The 22,049-nt window shown below is 32.4% G+C and overlaps 1 protein-coding gene across 1 annotated transcript; it reads right to left on the bottom strand.

Annotated features, from left to right (window-relative positions):
• Nucleotides 1-659: 659 nt before the first annotated feature.
• On the bottom strand, nucleotides 660-21,748 carry LOC130444032 (protein gooseberry-like). The gene is made up of 5 exons (XM_056778999.1): nucleotides 21,694-21,748; nucleotides 8,192-8,505; nucleotides 7,162-7,276; nucleotides 4,370-5,018; nucleotides 660-768 (listed from the first exon to the last, which is right to left on the bottom strand). Exons 1-5 carry the CDS (start codon nucleotides 21,746-21,748, stop codon nucleotides 660-662), a joined length of 1,242 nt encoding a protein of 413 aa, XP_056634977.1.
• Nucleotides 21,749-22,049: the final 301 nt, after the last annotated feature.

The following is a 22,049-nucleotide window of genomic DNA, read 5'->3' as shown; positions in this document are numbered from 1 at the left end:
GAAAAATGGATACTTTTTGAGTTATTAATTGTAAAAAATTTGTCCGTTGCAGATCCTTATAAAGTATTTTTTTACGAGAATACCCCTAAAGATATGAAAATTCAGTTGTTTTTAGCAAGGTCAGAGATATTTGAATCTATGTTGAACATTTTTTCATTTTATACAGGGTGTGTATAAAAGTGTTCAAATTTTAACTTCATAAATATCAAATTTCTTCATTTTCTTAAATAGAACCACCCGTTTTTTTCTATTTTAATGTATTCAGGGATAAAAAATAAGGGAAATTCATGTATACTTCCCTGTACCTAAACCGGTAGAACCGGAGGTCGGCAATTAAAAATATTTTGGTTAAAAAGATGGTATCCGAAAACCTAAACGTAGAAATTTTCATGATTTTACTGTAAGTATTTGGCCATATACAGATAGTTTTAATTCGTCGTGGGTCACCCTGTATAGAGATCTGTTTATTGACATTTCGGGCATTTCTTAAATTACTTATTGCTTTAAATTCGGGTTACTAGTTTGGTGAAGAAACCAAAACACTCAAATCTTTTATCTTTTAAAAATGTTTTATTTACACGTAGGTACTACAGACAAATGACTATTTTACATAAAATCTAAATATAAACTGTACAATAAATATAATATATAAATAATATTCAATGAACTCGACTAGTGCACATTTCCATAGCTCCGAAGTAAGGATATCCTGATTTAGCTTCGCTAGCAGAATGACTTCCCGTATAATGCGTTCCAGTTGCTAACAAACTGCAAGAAACAGAAAATTTTATTACAAAATTGTAAATCAATCAACTTATGATTCATTAAACGAAAATAAGAGCAAATCAAATAAAGAGTTAATTATTTTGGGTACGTTAATTAAAAATACCACCCTCTAAAGCCCCTACCACGATTACTTGACTTAGCAACTCTAAAATTATTCTTATAGGGGCTAAAATTCGTTTTTGTCTCGTGGTTAAAGCACATATTACACTTTCCAGTTTGTTTTTTATAAGAATCTGTATTTTGTTTTACGTATCCCAGTTCTGCGAGGTTTTTCTATCGTGAATTCGGTAATTACGAAACTGGTTGGAAACGAATTCTGTATTATAAATTTAAATGAACCGCGTAAATAGATAAGTTCTGCCACGTACCGTCGAGGGCACTGGCGTCGAAAATCCACCATGTTGTTTCTACTGAGTTGTATTTCTTGTTAGGGTGTGTTCTGTGGTGTAGAGGTAGAAGTTTTTCAAAATGTTACGAGGGGAGTTTGATTTACAATTAAAAAATTAATGAATATTTGTTGTTTGTTACATAATAAACGCAATTTTCGTTATTCAATCTGTTGTATTCTTATAATTAAATTAAGTAATCAACTAATGTAATAATAAGCCAGGTGTTGAGTGAAAATTGCTGAATTATTAAGGAATACGTTATAAAACTGAAATGATTAATTTCTAGGCATTCCTTTAAATCAAATCACATTTTTGTGTTAGATAAAAATTAGGCAACTGTCGATGGAGAAAAAAAATAAATTAATAGATTCCGGTAGTGATATTTTTGTCGATAAATAAAGAGCGCTGTATAAAAGAAGCACATTAAATAAAAACCGTATAATTTTATTTAGCACGATTTCTGTTTAAGCCTCCAATGATTGCGTACTGTAGTAGTACCCATCTAGAATTTATTTCCAATGACAAGCCTTCCGACCAGTTGGTCAGGAAAAGTATGTAGATAAAACATCGGAACCGAATCACCTAAAAACGGTCTCTCCGATTGTATAATTGGTACTTCCAAGCCACATCTGAATAATATATCTGTAAGCGATTAAATCGGTCGGGTTCTAAGTTAATGAAGGCCTTACAACGTGTTATTGAGGATCTCCGGGATTGTTTAATAATTTCACCAGTAATTATTTAATGACTGACTTCGATGGGACTTCATTTCGCTGCCGTGAATGTTTTATTTACTTACGAGGTAGGTAACAATGAAATAACGGTTCAGTTACTAATTAACAGAATGTGTCCGCGAAAGAATGATTAAAAGAAATTAGTAGAAATTACGAAATATTGAGGCAGAATGATGGGAATGCAAAAAAATGTTTGATATAAATGTATGGTGCGTTCTACATTGCTTTGAACGCCATATCTCAAAAAGTGTTAGTGATATCGATGAGAACAGTTTGTCTAGCGAAACAAATTTAATACCTAATGAGTTTTTTTCATTGGAATTACGGTTAAGGCCTTGTAGAAACTGTTGCGAAAGTACTATTCGGCTATTTTGAGTCGTTCACATAAAGCAATTCGTCGTAAACGATTGGAGTGAGTGGCAAATAATTCTTAGAATTTTCACTACTTTTTTCTTATATTGAAAATCTCCTTCGGGAACGTACCACGATTCTATCAATATCACAAAAAATTCTTATTTCTTATGTCTTGTATCAATTGTGACGCCGTCTACATAGGGCAGATCTCTCAGTATTTGGAAAATAGACTAAAAGGTCATCAATACGATAAAAAAAATAAAACTGCTTTAACGAACCATGAAATATTAGAAAATACATAAATTCAATTATGAAGATTCAAAAATTCTTGAAACGGAATCTAATACACGAAAAAGAATTGTTAGAAATGGTTCACACTTATAAAAACGATAAAATTATAAATGATAAAAAAATATAAATAATTTGAGTAAAATATATAATTTTATTTTGTAAATTCTAATAGAATTACAAATAATTTAATATTTGAGATGTAAGGACTAAGGAAAAATTAATTTATCATATTAGAACAAAGTTCTATTTTGATTTTATTCTTATTTTAATATTCATGATTATTAATTGATATAAATACTCAAATTGTCAGTGTCTATATCATATTTTGATAAAGACTTAAAGAAAAGTCAAAATTTATCTTCCAAAAATTATTAAAAAAACTAATTTTAAAACAGAACATTTCGATGTTATAAAAATTAGTTTGCCTAGACGAGGTTTACAAGAAGTGTATGGAAAATTAGTTGTTTTTTCTGGAGATAATAAAGATCTGTATCGAAATACGTAAAATGTGTTTTTTTCGGTCTGTCCGGGTTAACTTTGATCACTAGAAAATATGGAAAAAACACGACAAAAATGGGAGTATAAACCTTACAAAGTACAGTTTTTTTAGTAAACCTTAATAGATATTTGCTTGCACTTATTCATTGCTCCCAGTTTAGAAATTGTGTCACAGTCGATAAAAAAGTCTTTAAAAGGTGGAAAGTAAATGTATACAAGGAGAAGTTGAAACTTAGGCAACGAAATCGTAAGTGTTTTGTAGCTGTAGTAAATTGTGATCAGTATTAATACCATCGATAGTTTCAATCTTTGGAATTAGTACATTATTGTAAAATACTAAATATTAACAGTGGTAATCACCAATTTAATCGGTCTAAATAAATATTTAAAATAAATTAATAATCAAAATCAAGTTTGTTGCAAATAAATCGTGATTGTTATTTTTTATTCATTCTGCCCAACTCTATTAAAAAACTGAATCAAAAGTGATGAAATGACGGTTTGAAAAGTATTGACACGATATACGGTTTAAAATCGTAGCAAAAAATGTTAACAAAACAACGTTTGTATCAACTTTGATAACACATCAATTTTTTAATCGATAAATTACGTCTACGAGTTTAAAATGGATTCAGAACTTGTTCATTTTCCAAAAGACAAAAACTTTGTTAAATTCTAGAAAGTCAGGATTCTGTTTTCAGTCCGGAATTTTTTTCTTAATAAACGCGATATATTTAAAATTAATTAATAATCAAAATCGAGTTTGTTATAAATAAATCGCGACTGTTATTTTTTATTCATTCTGCCTAACTCTATTGAAAAACTGAATCGAAAGTGATGAAATGAAGGTTTGAAAAGTATTGACACGATTTAAATCGAAATATAATGTCTTCGAGTTTAAAAAGGATTTGGAACTTGTCCATTTTTCTAATTTTTAAAGCTAGCGCAAACAAGATCGAATTTTCTAAAAAACAAGACTTGGTTAAATTTTAGAAAGTCAGGATTCTGTTTATCAGTCCGGAATTTCTTCTGAATCAACCCGATAAGGTATTTGAAGAGAGTGACCCAAATTATGAACCATCAACTGATTGATACAAAGTGATTTCAACGATTTAGTAAATGATTTGAATTTGTGTAAAAAACTATCTGAGCTTTTGGGAAATTTATTTTTTCCTGTACGAAAATTTCCTATTTCCGACATCGCGACGATTAAACGAAACATTTTCCAAAGCAAATGTTTTAATCTATTGTTTGTTAACCATTGTTTTGTATCAAAAGAGACCTAAAATCGGGACTTGAAAGATATTTAAAACTTACCTATAATTATCGTGCCATGGAGGAGAAATATTATCGGTCATTTTGTTTTGCGCATGCCTGGACCATACCGCGCTCTGTTGAGGAGATATGCTGTGATGATTTGGCGATACTTGTGATGTGTTGTAACCAAATTGGTTGCTACAATTCAACACAGCACTCTGATCCAAGTGACTTCCGTTACTGTAAGAGTTGTACAAAGCGCTTTGGGCGGGAGTAGTCGTGCTAGCTGAATTTGTACTAGTTGTAGGTAGGGAAGTCGGTAAAGATGTAGGTCCAATGCCTGAAGTGTAGCTTTGTTGAGCCCAAGCACCTTGATTGAAATTACTTTCCGGGTAATGTTGTTGAACGCCCGGAAATGCAGATTGCAATGATATAGCGCTGAACGCGTTCAATTGTTGAGAATTTAGTTGTTTTCTCAATCTTGCTCTTCTATTAGAAAACCAAACTTGTACTCTAGCTTCGGTTAATTTTGTCTTCTGAGCTAATTCTTCTCTCGTGTATACGTCAGGATATTGAGTACGACTGAAAGCTCTTTCGAGAGCTTCTAGTTGTTCTCCGGTGAATGTCGTTCGAGATCTTCTTTGTTTACGTTTTAAGGGAATCCCAGGCTCGGATTCCGTTTCGCTGTCTTCGCAGGATGAATTCGGTCCTGAAACAAAAAAAATTCTTTTAATTTATCTTGTTATCCATTTATCCGTTTCAAATATATAAGAAAAACACATTTTTTTTGGCAGAAATTGATTTTATTCATCGATATAATTTCATTCAATGCCGAGCTTGTAGAATGATTTATCTTTTGCCTTAGTTACTTCATTTATCTGAATTTCTTATCTTTTGAGATCACTAAGGGCCAGATCTGGATTATACGGTGGATGAGGAAGCAATTCGACGAATAATTCGTTAATTTAATACACACTGCTATCTGATATCTTTAAGACCTCGGCCATTTCATGCAATATCAATTTACGATTAGATATAACCAATTTAAGACTTTTAAAATGTTTTCTGGAGTAACTATATTAATTGGCCGACCAGAACGTTTACCATCGTTGTTTAAACATTTAAATTCAACAAATTATTAACAAATGGTTCTTTTCAATGGAGTTGAGTCCTGATAACACTTTTGAAACCATTGCTGCGCTTGTACAGTATTTTTTTCCATCAAGAAGCAATGATAAATTATCATACGAAAATAACAAAAGTAGCTTCACTTAAATGGCTGTCAATTTTTTCTGACAAATCGAGATGTCATGAAATTTTACAAATAGTCTTTTGAAAGTTGGTACTACATAAACGTCATATGGATTTGACAGTGACAGCGTCATCTGTTTGTTAGTCACTGAAGAAATCACATTTTATATGATTGACAAGAGCAAAACGATTTATAATCATTATTGAGAACATCCCTCGTATAATTCTATATCTGTCGTTAGTTAAAGTTTTAAGAAACTACATTTTTTCCACATATTTATTTTTCTTGCGTAGAATCTTTTTTAAATTATCTCGATTTTTCCGTAAATACAGACAATTGATTTTTTTTTCACAATCAGTCCCTGATTACAAATAGAATTGACAATTTTGATACGTCATCCTCTACTTGTGTGGTCGAAATAATACCATAGAGTATTATGTCAGTTTACAATCTAATAAAAGTTTCACAGCTAATTTGCTATGGTTTTTCAATTGGTATTTTCATAAAACTGTTTTATTTTTCATTTACATCAATTCGATGTCTTGTAATCTGTGAAATCTATAAAAACGATTGAACGATTCACATTTTTCCCACCAAAAACCATCAACTGATAAAATTTTTTTGTTGCCACGACTAATTTCGTAACAATTTTTTCATGAACCATCATTGTTCAATGATGGTGGGTGTAAAAAAATAATAAATAGAAAAATTTGATTACTGTTCACATTTATAAAAAGACACCAAACAGTCAAATTTAAACATTGTTTATCGTGAAAATGTTTTTTTTACCTGCAATTCCTTTTCTATAACATGTACAACCCCCAATTTTTTACAAGAAAAGTTGTTTTTCTTTTTGTACCAATTGAAAAGTTTTACAAAAATGTTATGGTTTATCACTTAGTTTTGTGAAGAAAACACAACATTATGAAAGAAAAAATATAATTATTCTTCACCATAATCTCGATTTGTGTTTATACACTTTCCCAGCGATATTCAATGATCTCGATACCGTTTTTCGATGATGCTAAATCTGGTTAATACGGAGCATGATAAAGCAATTCAATTCTTTAATTTTGGCAACGAATTTCTGAGCTGGAGCGTTCTGAAGCAAATGCGGGTTATCACTTCTTCATTTTCAAGATAATCACGGTTAACTAAAAAAAACACATTACAACCTCCTTTGGAGCCGGTTCTTCCTCTGCAGTCCATTGTTTGAAATTATAGAACTCTACAATTCTATTTTCACATAAAATTTTCTTTCTGCATTAGAGTTCTTCTTCACAAATTCTGAAGCTATCACCTCAATTGATCGAGAATTCAGATCCTCGAACACTATAATTTATTATTTTAGGTGAATAGACTCATCCAGAGTAAAATCTAGTTTAGCTTTTATATTAATCGAGCTGATACTTTTCAAATAAAAGTATTGAATAAGGTAAACATGAAAAATAGATGACTGTCGTTATTGATTGCTTCTATACATTTACTGAACGTGGTATCGAAATGGAAATATGTGATGTCTGTTTGGTTCACCTCAGAACGCATTTATACTCGAAAGTTAACGGGAGAATACATGGTGTACAAAAAACTTGTAACTTACCTAATATTCCATCTATAGAATGATTCTTTCTATCTGAATCGTTTTTTCTACCGCCTCTTATTAATCTGCTGATCGAACTAACTGATGGTGCTGAGTTCTTGTCGCAAATACCTTCCTGAAAAGAAAAAGACAAAAAAAGAAATTATTTTTGAAGAATTTGCATTAACCAATAATTTTTAATGCATCTAAATGTTTTTCATTTTTGGTCTCTTCTGTTTTAAAACTAGTCTCGTCGAAACTCGCGTCAGACAGTTTAATTGTGAGTGTTGGTGTAGTGAAAACAGTGTGTTCAGCGATTTCAAACGTTACTATTTTTTTATATCCTTATATTAATAAAAGTCGAGTGGTAATATAAAATTATGCATCTAAATGTTTTCTATTTTTGGTCTCATCTGTTTTAACACTAATTTTTTTAATAATTTTTGAGAAAAATGAAATTTGTTGTTTCGACTTTTCTTTAAATATTTATCTTAAGTCTTTATTTTAAAGAAAAGTCGAAACGTTAACTTTTATCTTTTTTTTAAATTATTAAAAAGATTAGTTTTAAAACAGAAGAGATCAAAAATCAAGAACATTTAGATATATTAATTTATTAAAAAGTCTAAGGAATAAAAATTAAACAAATAATTTTTTTCTATATTATAATTTGATTTTTGCATCTTTATGATTTTTAAATACAAATTTGTTGTATTGGTGTAGTGGTGGTGTAAACAGTCTTCAGTCTCGTCGAAACGCACGTCGTCAATTTGGTTTTTGCATCTCTACGATTTTTAAATTCAAATTTTTTGAATTCACATTTCAGTGACATGGTTTGAGATGAGTTTTCATTTTCTAGAGCTTAAAAGACTTAACAAACACGGAACTCTTAAAATTTTTGGTTATTTCCATGTATTCAAAACGCATTTTTTTAAATTTTTGAGAATTTTTTTGGTCTGATATTGTCTTGAGGCGTTTATCAAGATATACTTCACTTCAACCTCTATATTTATTTTTTGTAGGGTGATTCAAATTGGAAAAATTTGCTACAAACCTTAATAAGCCTATCTCTGATTTCCCAACTGAATATTCCGGGTTGATCTTTCTTCCATTGCTCTATTCTGTTTTCGACTTCTTGAGTCGCAACGCGAGGTTTGGAACCTCCGATAACACCAGGTCGAATACTACCAGTTTCTTGGTACCGATTTAGGATTTTGGAAACGCAACCGTGAGATACGCGAAGTTGTCGCGATATAACACACGGTCGGATACCGGCGGCGGCCATTTCCACGATTTTCAATCGAATGTGATTCGGTAATGGTCTTCCGTTGATAAAAACTCCACCTAATTGATTCACTCTACCTTGACCTGAAACAAAATGATACAAATTTACATCGTTTAGCTTACAATTATTTATAACCAAATTCTAAAGTCTAATTCAAATTCCGTTCAGAAAACTACATCTAAAACTTCTTGTACAGTTAAAAGATTATAGATAATTAACATTTTTGTCAATATTTTTGAATTAAAAGCAAAGATGGTGAAAATATTTGCATAATAAGAACAGTTGAGTCGAATCCTATAAATGTCCGTCTCTCGGTAGGTAATAGACAAAGAAAAAGTCAAATGTGGCCGTGGTGGTACTCGAGTGTGAGTGTGAGAGGTGGGCGTGCGGACATTTAACAAAATGAAAAGTCGGTCCGGTCAGCGGCGACTTTGATCTCACTAATGTCTGTTTTCAACAATCCGAACCTACACCTGATTTCATCACTATTCAACTCGAGCGGCAAACTAAATTGGAATGGCATCTTGAACATTTCCACAAATGAATTTATTACCTTTAGAAAACGGGCTACTTTTGCGAGGTTTTAACTTATGGATTCCCTTACCATTGTTAAAACTTTAAATCGACTTATATACGACTGCGTATAACACATAACGTATGACTGCAATCGTGAAAATATACCTACGTCTTATTGTTGCGAATAACTTTATATTAACGAAAAAACTCCTCGGAATATTAAGAAAAATTAGGTGAAGCTGGACGTTATCTACCATAAGTGTCTTTTATTATTAAATTTGTATACATTCTGAGTCTCCAATGTGTTTTTTTTGTAACAATATTGTTTCCGAATCGCAACCACAACTATCAATAACAAATTTTCGAAAAGGAATTAGACGTTAATGACACCTCATTAATTTTTATCAAAAAAGGTTCGATAGCAGACATATCGCAAATTCTAAACGTTAAACTATACCTAATAGCTATAATTAGATGGTGTTCAACAACGTATCTAATTATTAACCAATTCCATTCTATTATAAATACACATAATTTATCGGTTGTTATATAATAGTTACTAGGTGCCGCTTCGTTAAAATAGTGAGAAGAGGGAGAAAGAAGGGAAATAGTGCTCGGGGGAGAACATTCCTCTTATTCGGAATTTCTGTAATAAAATTAGTATATTCTTTATTCTTTCGTTATCGAAAAATGACATGTGTTGTACGTTTATAAAGAAGGCGAAGTTTTTAGTAAAAATACGTTCAGTTCATTTTATATTACGACTCGACTTTCATTAATATAAGATTATAAAAAAATACTAATGTTTGAAAACGCTGAACACAATGTTTACACTATACCAACACTCACAATTACACTGACTGACGAGCGTTTCGATAAACTCAGTTTACCTTCAGAGACGCGCGTCACACAGTGTAAATGTTAGTGTTGGTGAAAACAGTTTTCAGTCTCGTCGAAACGCGCGTCAGATAATGTAATTGTGAGTGTTGGTGTAGTGATGTAAACAGTATGTTCAGCGATTTCAAAAATTAGTATTTTTTTATATTCTTATATTAATAAAAGTCGAGTCGTATAAAATGAAATAATTTTTAATGCATCTAAATGTTTTTGATTTTTGGTCTCATCTGTTTTAAAACTAATCTTTTTAATAATTTTTGAAAGAAAAATAAAATTTGTTGTTTCGACTTTTCTTTAAACATTTATCTTAAAGAAAAGTTGAAACGTCAAATTTTATCTTACAAAAATTATTAAAAAGATTAGTTTTAAAACAGAAACCAAAAACATTTAGATGCATTAAAAATTATTCTATATTACGACTTGACTTTCATTAATATAAGAATATAAAATAATATTAACGTTTGAAATCGCTGAACACTCTGTTTTCACTACACCAACACTCACAATTACACTGTCTGACGCGCGTTTCGACGAGACTAGTTTAAAAACAGAAGAGACCAAAAATCAAGAACATTTAGATGTATTAATATATCAAAAGATCTAAGGAATAAGAAATTAAATTATTTTTTCTATATTATAGTCTTCAATTTGGTTTTTGCATCTCTGCGATTTTTAAATTCAAGTTTGTTGTGTTGGTGTAGTGATTGTGTAAACAGTGTATTCAGTCTCGTCGAAACACGCGTCACATAGTATAATTGTGAGTGTTGGTGTAGTGGTGGTGTGAACAGTGTATTCAGTATAAATATCATCAATGGTTCTTGAAATTCGAACTTAATTTGAAATCGCATTTATTACAAAAATGTAATAGTCATAAATCAATAATATCAATAGACAGTTGAATTGGGAAAATACTGTTTTCCACATTAAACTACCAGACTTATCATAAAACAAAAACCCGATGCTTTCTATTGGACAAACTTTGATTGTTATAATGTTGATTTGGCGCTGGAGTCAGTAATTTGGTCTTCGGAATTTGTAATTTTGTCTTTACATCAAATTATACCAGCAGAATAATATTTGAAAACGAAAGATTTACCATGGAAGATGAAAAAAAAAGAGACATAACCAAGGAAATTGACACAGACAATCAAATGAGGAAACGTATACAAAGAAAATGATGACCTAGAGAAGGCAATACGAATATTTACAAGTTCCTACGGAGAGGCAGGTCCGGCGAAGCATGTGAAGAGTTTCAAATTCTTCTTAAATTGCAGTTAATGGATCGGGAATGGTGTGTAGTCCTCTTGCAAAAACGTTGTCCTTAAAAAGGAAGAAATCACAGGATGTCAAGTCTCATAACTGTGCGGACCATTCAACGAATCCTCCTCTGTCTATCCATTCTCCGGAATTAACATTAAGATACTCCCGTGCGTTGCGTAAATCTTAGATAACTATGGTTCGTCACGTGATCCTCGAAAAAGTACGGACCTACGAGATCTCCAACATACACACACACCCCAGGCAGGTTTAATTCGTGTTCAATAAAGACGTGAGGATTCTGGTGGTTCCATTGCACGTAGTTATACCGATTGATCGTACTGTTAGTTAACCTTGAAGATATCTTCAATCGATTACAAAATGGAACGCTGGAATTGCATCCGATTTATCATTCGCAAAATTACAATCTGCGATCGAAATCATCCTCGTGAAGTACGTGAAGGAAACGCGGATGGAAAACTCGATAGTGCATGCGTTCCAGTTTTAAATTCTCCCGATTACCGCACTGCAGATTGGTTCGGCTGCTCAACTAACTGCCAATCGTATTTTTATTAGATATACCGGTCGTTCGGAACGAGGCGCATCGGCAACAGAGCCCGTTTTTAAGAATTTCATGGTACGTCTACCATACTGTTGAAAGACTTAGTAACGGCGAGTTCGGAAATTGTTTTTGAAATACGGTAAAGGTAGTTTCGTGGTCCGCGTTCTCTTTTTTGGATATTGTATTTATTCTGAAAACGCGACTACTCGACGAACACGTGTTTCACACACAATGTTTCGTTTTCATATTTTTCGACATAGTTGTTAGACTTATGAACGTCGCCGGAGCTTTTCTTTACTTTTGTATGATAAATCGATTGAAGTGGTTCAACTTTTCTATGTACCCTGTAGGTATTTACGAATGTTATAGAGTAGCCGAATATATTGGCTTATCTCCGAACAATAGGTTGAACAATACACGTCATATTGAGTGTAAAAGAGTATTAGAGCAAAATTATTTTTAATAAAATATCGGTAGATATAAATTTTCAATAGACCACCAACGCATGTTTACCGTGTCTTTTGAGTTTGTTAAGTTGCCGGAAAAACAAACCGTCAGTACGAATCAATAGGTTTTGTTGTTCGTTTGGGCATATTTAAATACAAATGTAGGTACTTAAATGGTACACATAGTAAATTCTCCTATTCACATTCGAGAGCACATCTTAACTTCTTTATAATGGTCGTACTCATTCCATTGTTGAAGAAACCTGATTACGATTTCAATAGTAATCATTAGGGATGGGTGGAGCGAAATAAACGGACATTGCATTCTAAATTTACGCTATTAGGAAAACAATAAATTCTTTTCACATAGTAAATTCGTCTTAACGTGTCTGAGTTTATCGTATATATATTAGATACGTTTCAACTCATATGTTTCTCATATATCTTTATGTGTTAAAACAAGCAGTAACCAGTATTTGTATTTTGTTCTAAAACGAGACGTTATATCCGCATTGTTTTTGTCAAAATAATTCCCCTAATTTATAAGAAACTTTTGCATGCGTTTGAACCAATTGCATTTTTTCCGTTTCGATTGAGGTACCTCCAAAAACGTTTCGAACGCATCAACCGCTTCTTCAAGTCAAAATACTGTACCATGATCCATTATTTTGATGTTTGAACTGTTCAAACCGTTTCGAACGCATCAACTGCTTCTTCAAGTCGAAGGACTGTACCATGATTCGTCATTTTGATGTTTGAACTGTTCAAAAACGTTTCGAACGCATCAACCGCTTCTTCAAGTCGAAAGACTGTACCATGATCCGTCATTTTGATGTTTGAACTGTTCAAAAACGTTTCAAATGCATCAACCGCTTCTTCAAGTCGAATGATTGTACCGTGCTCCATTATTTGGATGTTTCAACTGTTCAAAAACGTTTCGAACGCATCAACCGCTTCTTCAAGTCGAAAGACTGTACCATGATCCGTCATTTTGATGTTTGAACTGTTCAAAAACGTTTCGAACGCATCAACCGCTTCTTCAAGTCGAATGACTGTACCGTGCTCCATTATTTTGATGTTTGAACTGTTCAAAAACGTTTCGAACGCATCAACCGCTTCTTCAAGTCGAATGACTGTACCGTGCTCCATTATTTGGATGTTTCAACTGTTCAAAAACGTTTCGAACGCATCAACCGCTTCTTCAAGTCGAATGACTGTACCGTGCTCCATTATTTTGATGTTTGAACTGTTCAAAAACGTTTCGAACGCATCAACCGCTTCTTCAAGTCGAATTACTGTACCGTGCTCCATTATTTGGATGTTTCAACTGTTCAAAAACGTTTCGAACGCATCAACCGCTTCTTCAAGTCGAATGACTGTACCGTGCTCCATTATTTTGATGTTTGAACTGTTCAAAAACGTTTCGAACGCATCAACCGCTTCTTCAAGTCGAATGACTGTACCGTGCTCCATTATTTGGATGTTTGAACTGTTCAAAAACGTTTCGAACGCATCAACCGCTTCTTCAAGTCGAATGACTGTACCGTGCTCCATTATTTGGATGTTTGAACTGTTCAAAAACGTTTCGAACGCATCAACCGCTTCTTCAAGTCGAAAGACTGTACCATGATCCGTCATTTTGATATTTGCACTGTTCAAAAATGTTTCGAACGCATCAACCGCTTCTTCAAGTCGAAGGACTCTATCGTACTCCATTATTTTGATGTTTCGACTGTTCAAAAACGTTTTTCTTTGAACTTATATGTGTGAGCTCGCATTATCGTGGTTGTGGTGAGTCGATTCGTCTTCAGCAATCGGTTTCCTTTAGTTTTTCGAACACTTCTGGTTGAGAATCAGTCAAAATTGACGTTTTATGTTGTATGCGAGTGGAATTAGATAGAAGGTATATTACATGAAGATCTTGCAGTATGATTTTACGCACCATCGGTGTTTTCTTATAGAATAACCGATTTTGGATGAACTTCACGTGGTTCTAAATGGTGTTCCATCGTCAAAAGTCGTAGCGAATTGATCTACACACTGCTGCTGGTTGAATCCACGTCGAAAGTTATATACAATCATCGCACGAAAATTCAATTTGTTTTTTTGACGAAGATGAATGTTTTAAGTGTCTGTAAACAACTCAATATGTTCTGAATATGTTCACATCTCAAAACTTGAGTAGCAGCCCTCATATATAAAGGATATCAGATGAACGAATTCGTCAACGAATCGGATAGCTCCTAACAGTTTTAGAAGAAGCTTATAGAAAACAAGTAAGATAAGGAGATAAAGAATAGTTTGAGGAAAACCGATTTTATATTTTTCACTAACTGGTTTCAAGTCTTCGGTTTCTGAAGACGTTAATTTGGTGATAGAAACACGCATCAGATGATATAACAGTAGTGGAATGTTCTAAACAACTTTGGAAATCCGGATTTTCATGGAAGTTTTCATTAATTCTTGTTTCAATCTAAAAAAAATATTTAATTCTATTTTTTGTTCATCTATCCGATAACATTGCGAATGACACCGAACGTGTTGTTAATATGAAAAAAAAATCGGGTGGTTTTTGTCGTATCGGCTTCCTCTTTCTGGGTTTTACAAAAAAAATCCGATGTCAGTTGATACATAATAATATTCGAACAGGACTTATGTCAAAAAGTGTTGAGATAAGTATCTGATGGTGTCGGTTACCAGCCTACACTCACAAGAAGACGTATATTAATACATGTGGAAATTCAACTTAAATCTGTTATTAGCTTATCTTGGTATCTCGAAACCTTTCATGAATGATATAAATATTCATAATGCCGTACCAAGACTACATACACATCTTGATCATTCAAAAACTCTTATTTTTATTGTGGAGCCTGGAAGAATTTTACAAGTTCTCCTTTTTTATGTTAAATCATATTCGAAATTAAACTTTTCACATGTTCACTACATTTAAAATTATAATTCGGTGATATAACACAACATTTTTTATATACGGAGAAAACTGGATGTACTATCAATTTATTTTTATTATATTTATAATATTTTCGTAAAACATTACGTTTTATGAGCAGTTCCCTTCTATTTTCATCATGCTGTAAAAAAGTGAATAAAATCTATCCGTTGATGTTGATGGTGATGGTGATAATGCAAGACGATTTTATAGAATGTCAACGCTACCAGCAACATTCGAAGGCGTTCAAAAGCCAGAAGTAGGTACCTGGTCTGACCTAGAGCATACGTTTCAAGTTTGAAGACGCTACGTTTAGTATTTGTTTAGCAGCCATCAGTAGTAAACGTTCGTAAACATGAAAAAATTTGGTCAGCAAAGACCAGCTTTGCGATGGTCGACCAAATCTTGAAGAAAATCCATCCAAATGATCGCCAACTGAAAGTAGATGAGCTAGCAAATATAGTAGGTATTTCAAAAATTGCTTTCAGCAATGTTTCATGAAAATGAATCCGAATTTTTCCATAACCATAGGTAAAAACTGAGTCCATCATTTCACTTCACTATTTTCTGTTCCCAGACTTGAAAAAATGGATCGGTGTTCAAAGATTTTGGCTATTTTAAGGAGCTTGACGATTCTTATTATAAAAAAGGTTTGAACATCGCTGGAAAAAGTGTATGGAGCTAAAATGAGATTACGTTGAAAACTAAATATATTTTTTTCCAAAATTTTTGTTGAGCCAGGTACTCGTTGTTCATAATATAAAATTTTGAAGCTCCTTTTTTTAATTCTTAAGAACAAAAGCTGCTATTGACGAAAAAGAAATATAGAGAGAGGCCGAGGCTCAAAATAGTAATGCAAAAGAGAAAGACTCGTTGGTTAAAGTTTGTTGGAGTAGGCCCTGATGTAGGAATAGCTCCTCTGCAGGGCTGGGCTTGTGGTGGTTGCCTATTTCTTTTCGAAGATTGCGTCCAGAAGATAACGAAAACGAATCTTGTAAGTAAAAACGGTTTGGGTTTTTTTATTATTGAGGGATTTTATTTTATTTTTTGGTTTTTTTCGAATATTTTGTGTCGGCCATTTGGCTGGAGAACAGGTTCACCAGGTTGCAGGGAAACCGCAAAAACGATAGTATAGTAAAAAAATGCATATTACTTAAATCTTATTTCTCATTTGTGCTATAGAACCTCAAAAACATGGGATGTAGAATTGAGAGAAAATGTAGATAGTACCTATATTGAGAAAGAAACCAATGGTGGATTGATTTTTTGGTTTTGGAAAACAAAAATGATAAGACATGGCATGCAAATAATCAGATTCTATATGTTTTTGGTTAGTTTTGACTTTGCCATAGGTTTATCGCATTTTTCGTGAAAGAATCATCATCAAAATACGGGTTACCAATCTTTTTTGTTGAATATGTTTAAAACACCCTGTATTTATATCAACTGATTTTAGTAATATCAAGTATGACTAATCATTTTGTCCTTTCATATGACATTTGAGAATCGCTGCGACCCTTTACAAACTATCTAATTTTCGATTTAGGGGACATGATATTGTAAAGGATATTTGCCCAATAAGATCATTGATTTAAAAGGGAGGCTACTGGGTGAAATATAATGACAATAAGTTGATAGGGTGGGGTTTTAATACCCTTATTTATAAATTTACTCGGATGGAAGATTCAAAATGGCAGTTTAAATAACACAGTAATGAGTAAATGTTCAGTTTGTTTTTTTATATTTCAATTCTTTTTTCCATTTCGTTTTATATTTTTTTACAAGGGTTAACCGATACATTTATACAATTTTAATGTCTTCAGGTGCTTTAACTTTAGTTGATGCATGCCCACCAATTTCCTTTGCGGTATCGTAAAATCTGCATTTTTTCGTGGCAAACGTTAACAGGCAATGCCCAGAAGGTCGCGCCTTTAGTTGTGACCGTCATATGATATTTGTTGGGTATTTAAAGTTGATACGAGAAAAAAATGGAACATTAAGCCTTCAGGATAATTGAGGAAAAGTCAAAATAAGAGTTAATAAAGAATGTTAAAGTGATTCTAATTAGAGAATATGGTGAAAGATTTTCGATTGATTCATTGATTGAAAACTAGTCTGACATTAAAAGAATGTTTCAAGAGATTTGGTTCAAACGAATTTGAAGGGTGTCTTTAGAGTAATAACTATAATAGAGACTAATTGAAAGATTTGAAATTTAAACTCTAATTTCATGTATTTCAAACTCTCTTTTATTAAAGAGTATAAGAACATGAAAATTATTAATGATTCTGCTGGTTAGTTGGGATAAATCAATTCAGCATGTAATTGCTGTAGAAAATTACTATGAATTATGAATAATTATATGTATAATGAACAATTTATATGAAAACAAATCTAACTTTTAACATTTCTATAATCAATTAGGTAGTTCTACAATTTTTGACAACTACTATAGTATACTTTTGCTAAATAAGGACTGGAAATGTGGACATTTAGTGGAATGGTGACCAAAATTTAGATCGATCGCTCAATCAAAATATAAAATAAAGATTAAATTCAATAGTAGTAATTACAATGTATATGTTACGTCACAATTGAATTATGACAGACTATGGTAAATTGCAGAATTCAGCCACATATTAATCTATTAAATATAGATATTAGTATGTATTAAATATTGCCCCTAAATGTTCAGGCTATTTTGTCTGTGTTCAGCTGTTGTACAATTTTGACAATTTAATTGAAAAAAATTATAAATATAGAGTTGACGTCTTCCAGTTGTTAGAAAACAGCTAGCGTTTTATTTTTTTTTAAGTTTATTGTAGTTTTTCCATTGCAAGGACTAACATAACAATAGGTTATGGGCCCAGAACGTTGTTAAGAAAAATTAGTAATATTTCGTGGCTGAAATCAGTCAAGAAAAATTTAGCGTTTTAATGACAAGGTCAAAAGAGAAAAGTCTCGAAAGAGTTTAGAAAAATGACTACAAATACGACGATAACAATACTAGAAGCTAACAATTTTAGCAACTGGCTGTTTAGGAACAAAATATTATGCCTAAAAGTTAAGTGTTTAGAGGCAATAGATGGTGATCCAACAGACTCAACAGCAAGTAGAAAATAGAAGGGTGAATGGGAGTGTAAAGATGCAAAAGCTCAGTCTATTAATATTCCGGTATACCTATCAGATAAGCATTTAGGTATTATTAAAGAATACATAACGGCCAAAGGACAATATGAGGCACTTAAAAATGTGTTTGTAAGGACAAGTTCTTTGACTAAGATGGCATTATGGAGAAAATTATTAACAATGAGAAATGAGGAATTTGAAAAAATGGAAGACCAATTTTTAAAATTTGATACAGCTATAAGAGATCTCAAAGATATGAGATCTATATTAGATGAAGGAGATAAAGTATGTCTTTTATTGTTTGCTTTACCTCCAAAATACAATAATGTACCCACTGTTTTGGAAACAATGGAAAATATTAAGTTAGATTTCGTTAAAACTAGACTATTAGATGAAGAACTTAAAAATAATTCACAGTCGGACACTACAGAATCTAGTTTTAAAGCTTCAAATGGGTGCTATAAATGTGGAAGCCAAGAACACTGGTTTTCACAATGTCCTAAGCGAGACAGAAGTAGAGGTGGTTACAGAGGACGTGGAAGAAGAAGAATAAGAAATAGAGGAAGACAAAGATCATGTACTCAAAATTCAGGGCAAGCTAATTGTTATAAAAGAAAGAGAGGAAGAAGTGCAACTGTATGCAGCAAATTTATGTTCTGAAACAAATGGAAAAATGACAATGATTTTGTATTCTGGAGCAAGTAATCACTTATTGAAAGAGGAACTAGAAAATAATATGGATAATATAAGAAAGCTGTACACGCCCGTAACCATTCATATTGCAAACGGTGACATTTTACAAGCAAATAAAATAGGAACTCTGAAAACAGAAACTCAAGGACAAAAGTTTTGTTTGGAAGGATTGATCGTTCAAAATATGAAACATAATTTGTCATCACTTTCGAAAATTACCTCAATGGATCATAAAATTATAGTAGAAAGAGAAAAGACGATTATACGAGATAAAAATTTGCGCTTAAATTGTAAAATCAAGAATGGTCTATATGTGTTGATACTTGACAAAATAAGACATGAAGATGAGAAATGTAATGTTATATTAGATGAAGATATATGGCACAGAAGACTGGAGCATGCCGGAAAAGATGTTTTAATTCAGTTAGGATTACCAGCAGAAAATAAAATTTGCTCTACATGTATGGAAAGTAAAGGTACTGATAGAGAAAGAAAATCAACCAAAATGGGCGAATTGATCCACAGCGACGTTTGTGGTCCAATGAACCCAACCGCTTTTGATGTATCGCGATATTTTCAGACCATTATCGATGATTATTCGCATTTTGTTGTCGTTAAAACTCTCACAACAAAAAATGAAGCTGATAAAAATTTAGAAGTTAACATAGTAGAATTGGAAAGGCAAAAAGAAGTAAATGTTAAAGCGATTAGATTAGATAACGGTGGTGAATTTATAACAAATAGATTTAAAGAATCCTGCAAGGAGAAAGGAATCATTTTAGAGTATACAATGCCACATACACCTCAGCAAAACGGAGCCGCCGAAAGAATGAATAGAACTCTATTAGACAAAATTAGAATAAAAATAATAGATTCCGGTATGCCTAAAGATTTGTGGTACGAGGCTCTTAAGGCTTCAAGATATGAATTAAATCGCCTGCCAACTAAAGTATTACCCAGAGGAGTGACACCATCGAAAATATGGAATAAAAGAAATGATTTGACAAAACTTTTGAATGAGTTTTTGGATGTCGGTCATGGTACATACCATTACCAAAAGGAAATAAAATAGACGCTCGAGCAAAGAAGAAAATTATGTTTGGTTATAACGGTGGTGGATGGAAAAGAAAAATTATACGGTCCAGAGATGTGAAATTTGTTGAATCTATAATATAATTTAAAGCGATTGATCAGAATAAAGGAAACTTCAGAAGAAAATTTACAAAGAGATAATGACATAGGCGAAAATGATGCTACATCAAATAATGATGCTACATCAGATAGTTCAGACAATGAAGATAATACTCAAGAAAATGTTGCATTGCCAGAATTGTCATTAATCAGATCAGGTAGAAATGTAAAAAGGCCAGGATATTTAGAAGATTATGACATATATTTCACTTATTGTTTCCTTAGTTTAGTAACAGGGGAACCAGAAATCTATCAAGAAGCTATTAAAGAACTAGAATGGCGAGAATCTATTGATATATTTGTTCTTTTAAAAATTGTGCAGACATGTTCAAAAAATCTTTGTCAAAAGAGGGGTGTATTAAATATAGATATGAGTATGTATTAGATAGTGCCCCTATATGTTAAGGCTATTTTGTCTGAGTTCAGTTGTTGTGCAATTTTGACAAAAAAAATATAAATATAGAGTTGACGTCTTTGAGTTGTCAGTAAACAGCTAGCGTTTTATTTTTTTTTTTTTAATCAAGTTTATTGTAGTTTTTCCACTGCAATGACTAAAATAACCAATGTAATCAAGATATTTCGAGCAGAATACCTTTGTCAGACCTCGAAATTTATCAAAAGTTTTAGCCATTTTTATCACAGAAGGTAACTGAAGATAACGGAATTTTTCACCAGATCAGAAGTAGGTATATTCAAGTAAATGTCCAATGCATGGGTCTCTCAATTGAGTTGTCAGGTTTTCTATACGTACAGACCATTAAAGGGCACCATCAATATGTAGACTAAGATCGAATTTAAGGTTGTATTAAGTCATCGTTGAGTTTTAGAAGTTTATAGGTTAAAACTAAAGTGTTTAAACAGTTTGCGTCAGACCAGGATTTAATTGAAAATAAGTAGGGGAGATTTGAGACATGAGGGGAAAATATCAAAGACGTGGGAAACTCAAAATTTTTGTTATATTATTGAGATTCTATAATAAAGTAAAATACTTTCTCTTGTGTATTTTTTGATAATAGAAGTCCGTTTCAGTACGTAGCAAGTGATCTGATTAAAATATTAACTATGCTGAAGATTGCTAGCATTGAACAAATTTTGAGGTTTTTTGGAGCTAATTTTTATTTATTTCGAAATATAGTGAATAATGTTTGGTATAAAGGGATAAAAATAAAAAGTTTGTTAACATTATCGATGTCTTTTAAAGACTATGTACTCTTATAATTTTACTGCGGAATTATTTGGAAGCGATAACGTTTTTGTTTCCAAAAGTATCAACATTTGATTGAAACACATCCAATTTTTTTATCATGATGTAGGTTATATTGGAACATCTTTTTTTCGAAATTTTCATTAAAGACGATTCTATTATATGTAATTGTAGCGTAATTCCAACTATCTACAAAACGCGTGCAGTGGAACCTACTGAACAGTTTACCTTCAGTCTCTGAAGACGATAACTTGATTATCGAAACGCTTAAAGGTAATTATAGTATAATTTACAATTGGCGTAATCGTTAAGTGAAAAAATCAATTGTATGTATACCGAAAAGCTTATGGTTTGTTCATGTTAAAGTCGTTTTCGTTGGTGAGGTTATGAATTGATATTTGAAAGCCGACGGTTGAAAAAACTTACCTTGAAAAGGATATCCGGTAAAATAAGGCGACATATTCAAAGTTGAAACTGCCATTTATTATAAATACAAAAATAAAAACACTCCCGATCGGTATTTGACACAATGATAGTTACACTACACTAAAAAAATTGTGTCCGCGTTCGTATTCCACACGGTATCGTTAACTGACCACATCTAAGGAAGAATGCAGTTTGTGTGGGTTCCTGGGTGAGTTTACTAAGTAGGTGCGACCCATACCCATCGTAAAATCTTATTGGTCGTTTTCGATATAGGAGGAGTCAAAATAGAACTCGATGGTATTGAAACGAGCCTACTACCAGGGGACCACCCTAGGAGACTGCCTGTCTACGGTGTA

The sequence above is a fragment of the Diorhabda sublineata genome, chromosome 5 (assembly GCF_026230105.1).
Source record: "Diorhabda sublineata isolate icDioSubl1.1 chromosome 5, icDioSubl1.1, whole genome shotgun sequence".
Taxonomy (NCBI): domain Eukaryota; kingdom Metazoa; phylum Arthropoda; class Insecta; order Coleoptera; family Chrysomelidae; genus Diorhabda; species Diorhabda sublineata.
This window is presented reverse-complemented; position numbering and strand designations above follow the sequence as displayed.

Excerpts from the sequence above, each read along its gene's own strand:
- LOC130444032 (XM_056778999.1), bottom strand. The coding sequence starts at position 21,748 with ATGGCAGTTTCAACTTTGAATATGTCGCCTTATTTTACCGGATATCCT. Across the intron at positions 8,506-21,693 it reads TACCGGATATCCTTTTCAAG|GTCAAGGTAGAGTGAATCAA; the intron begins GTAAGTTTTTTC and ends ATTTTGTTTCAG. Across the intron at positions 769-4,369 it reads CCATGGCACGATAATTATAG|TTTGTTAGCAACTGGAACGC; the intron begins GTAAGTTTTAAA and ends TGTTTCTTGCAG.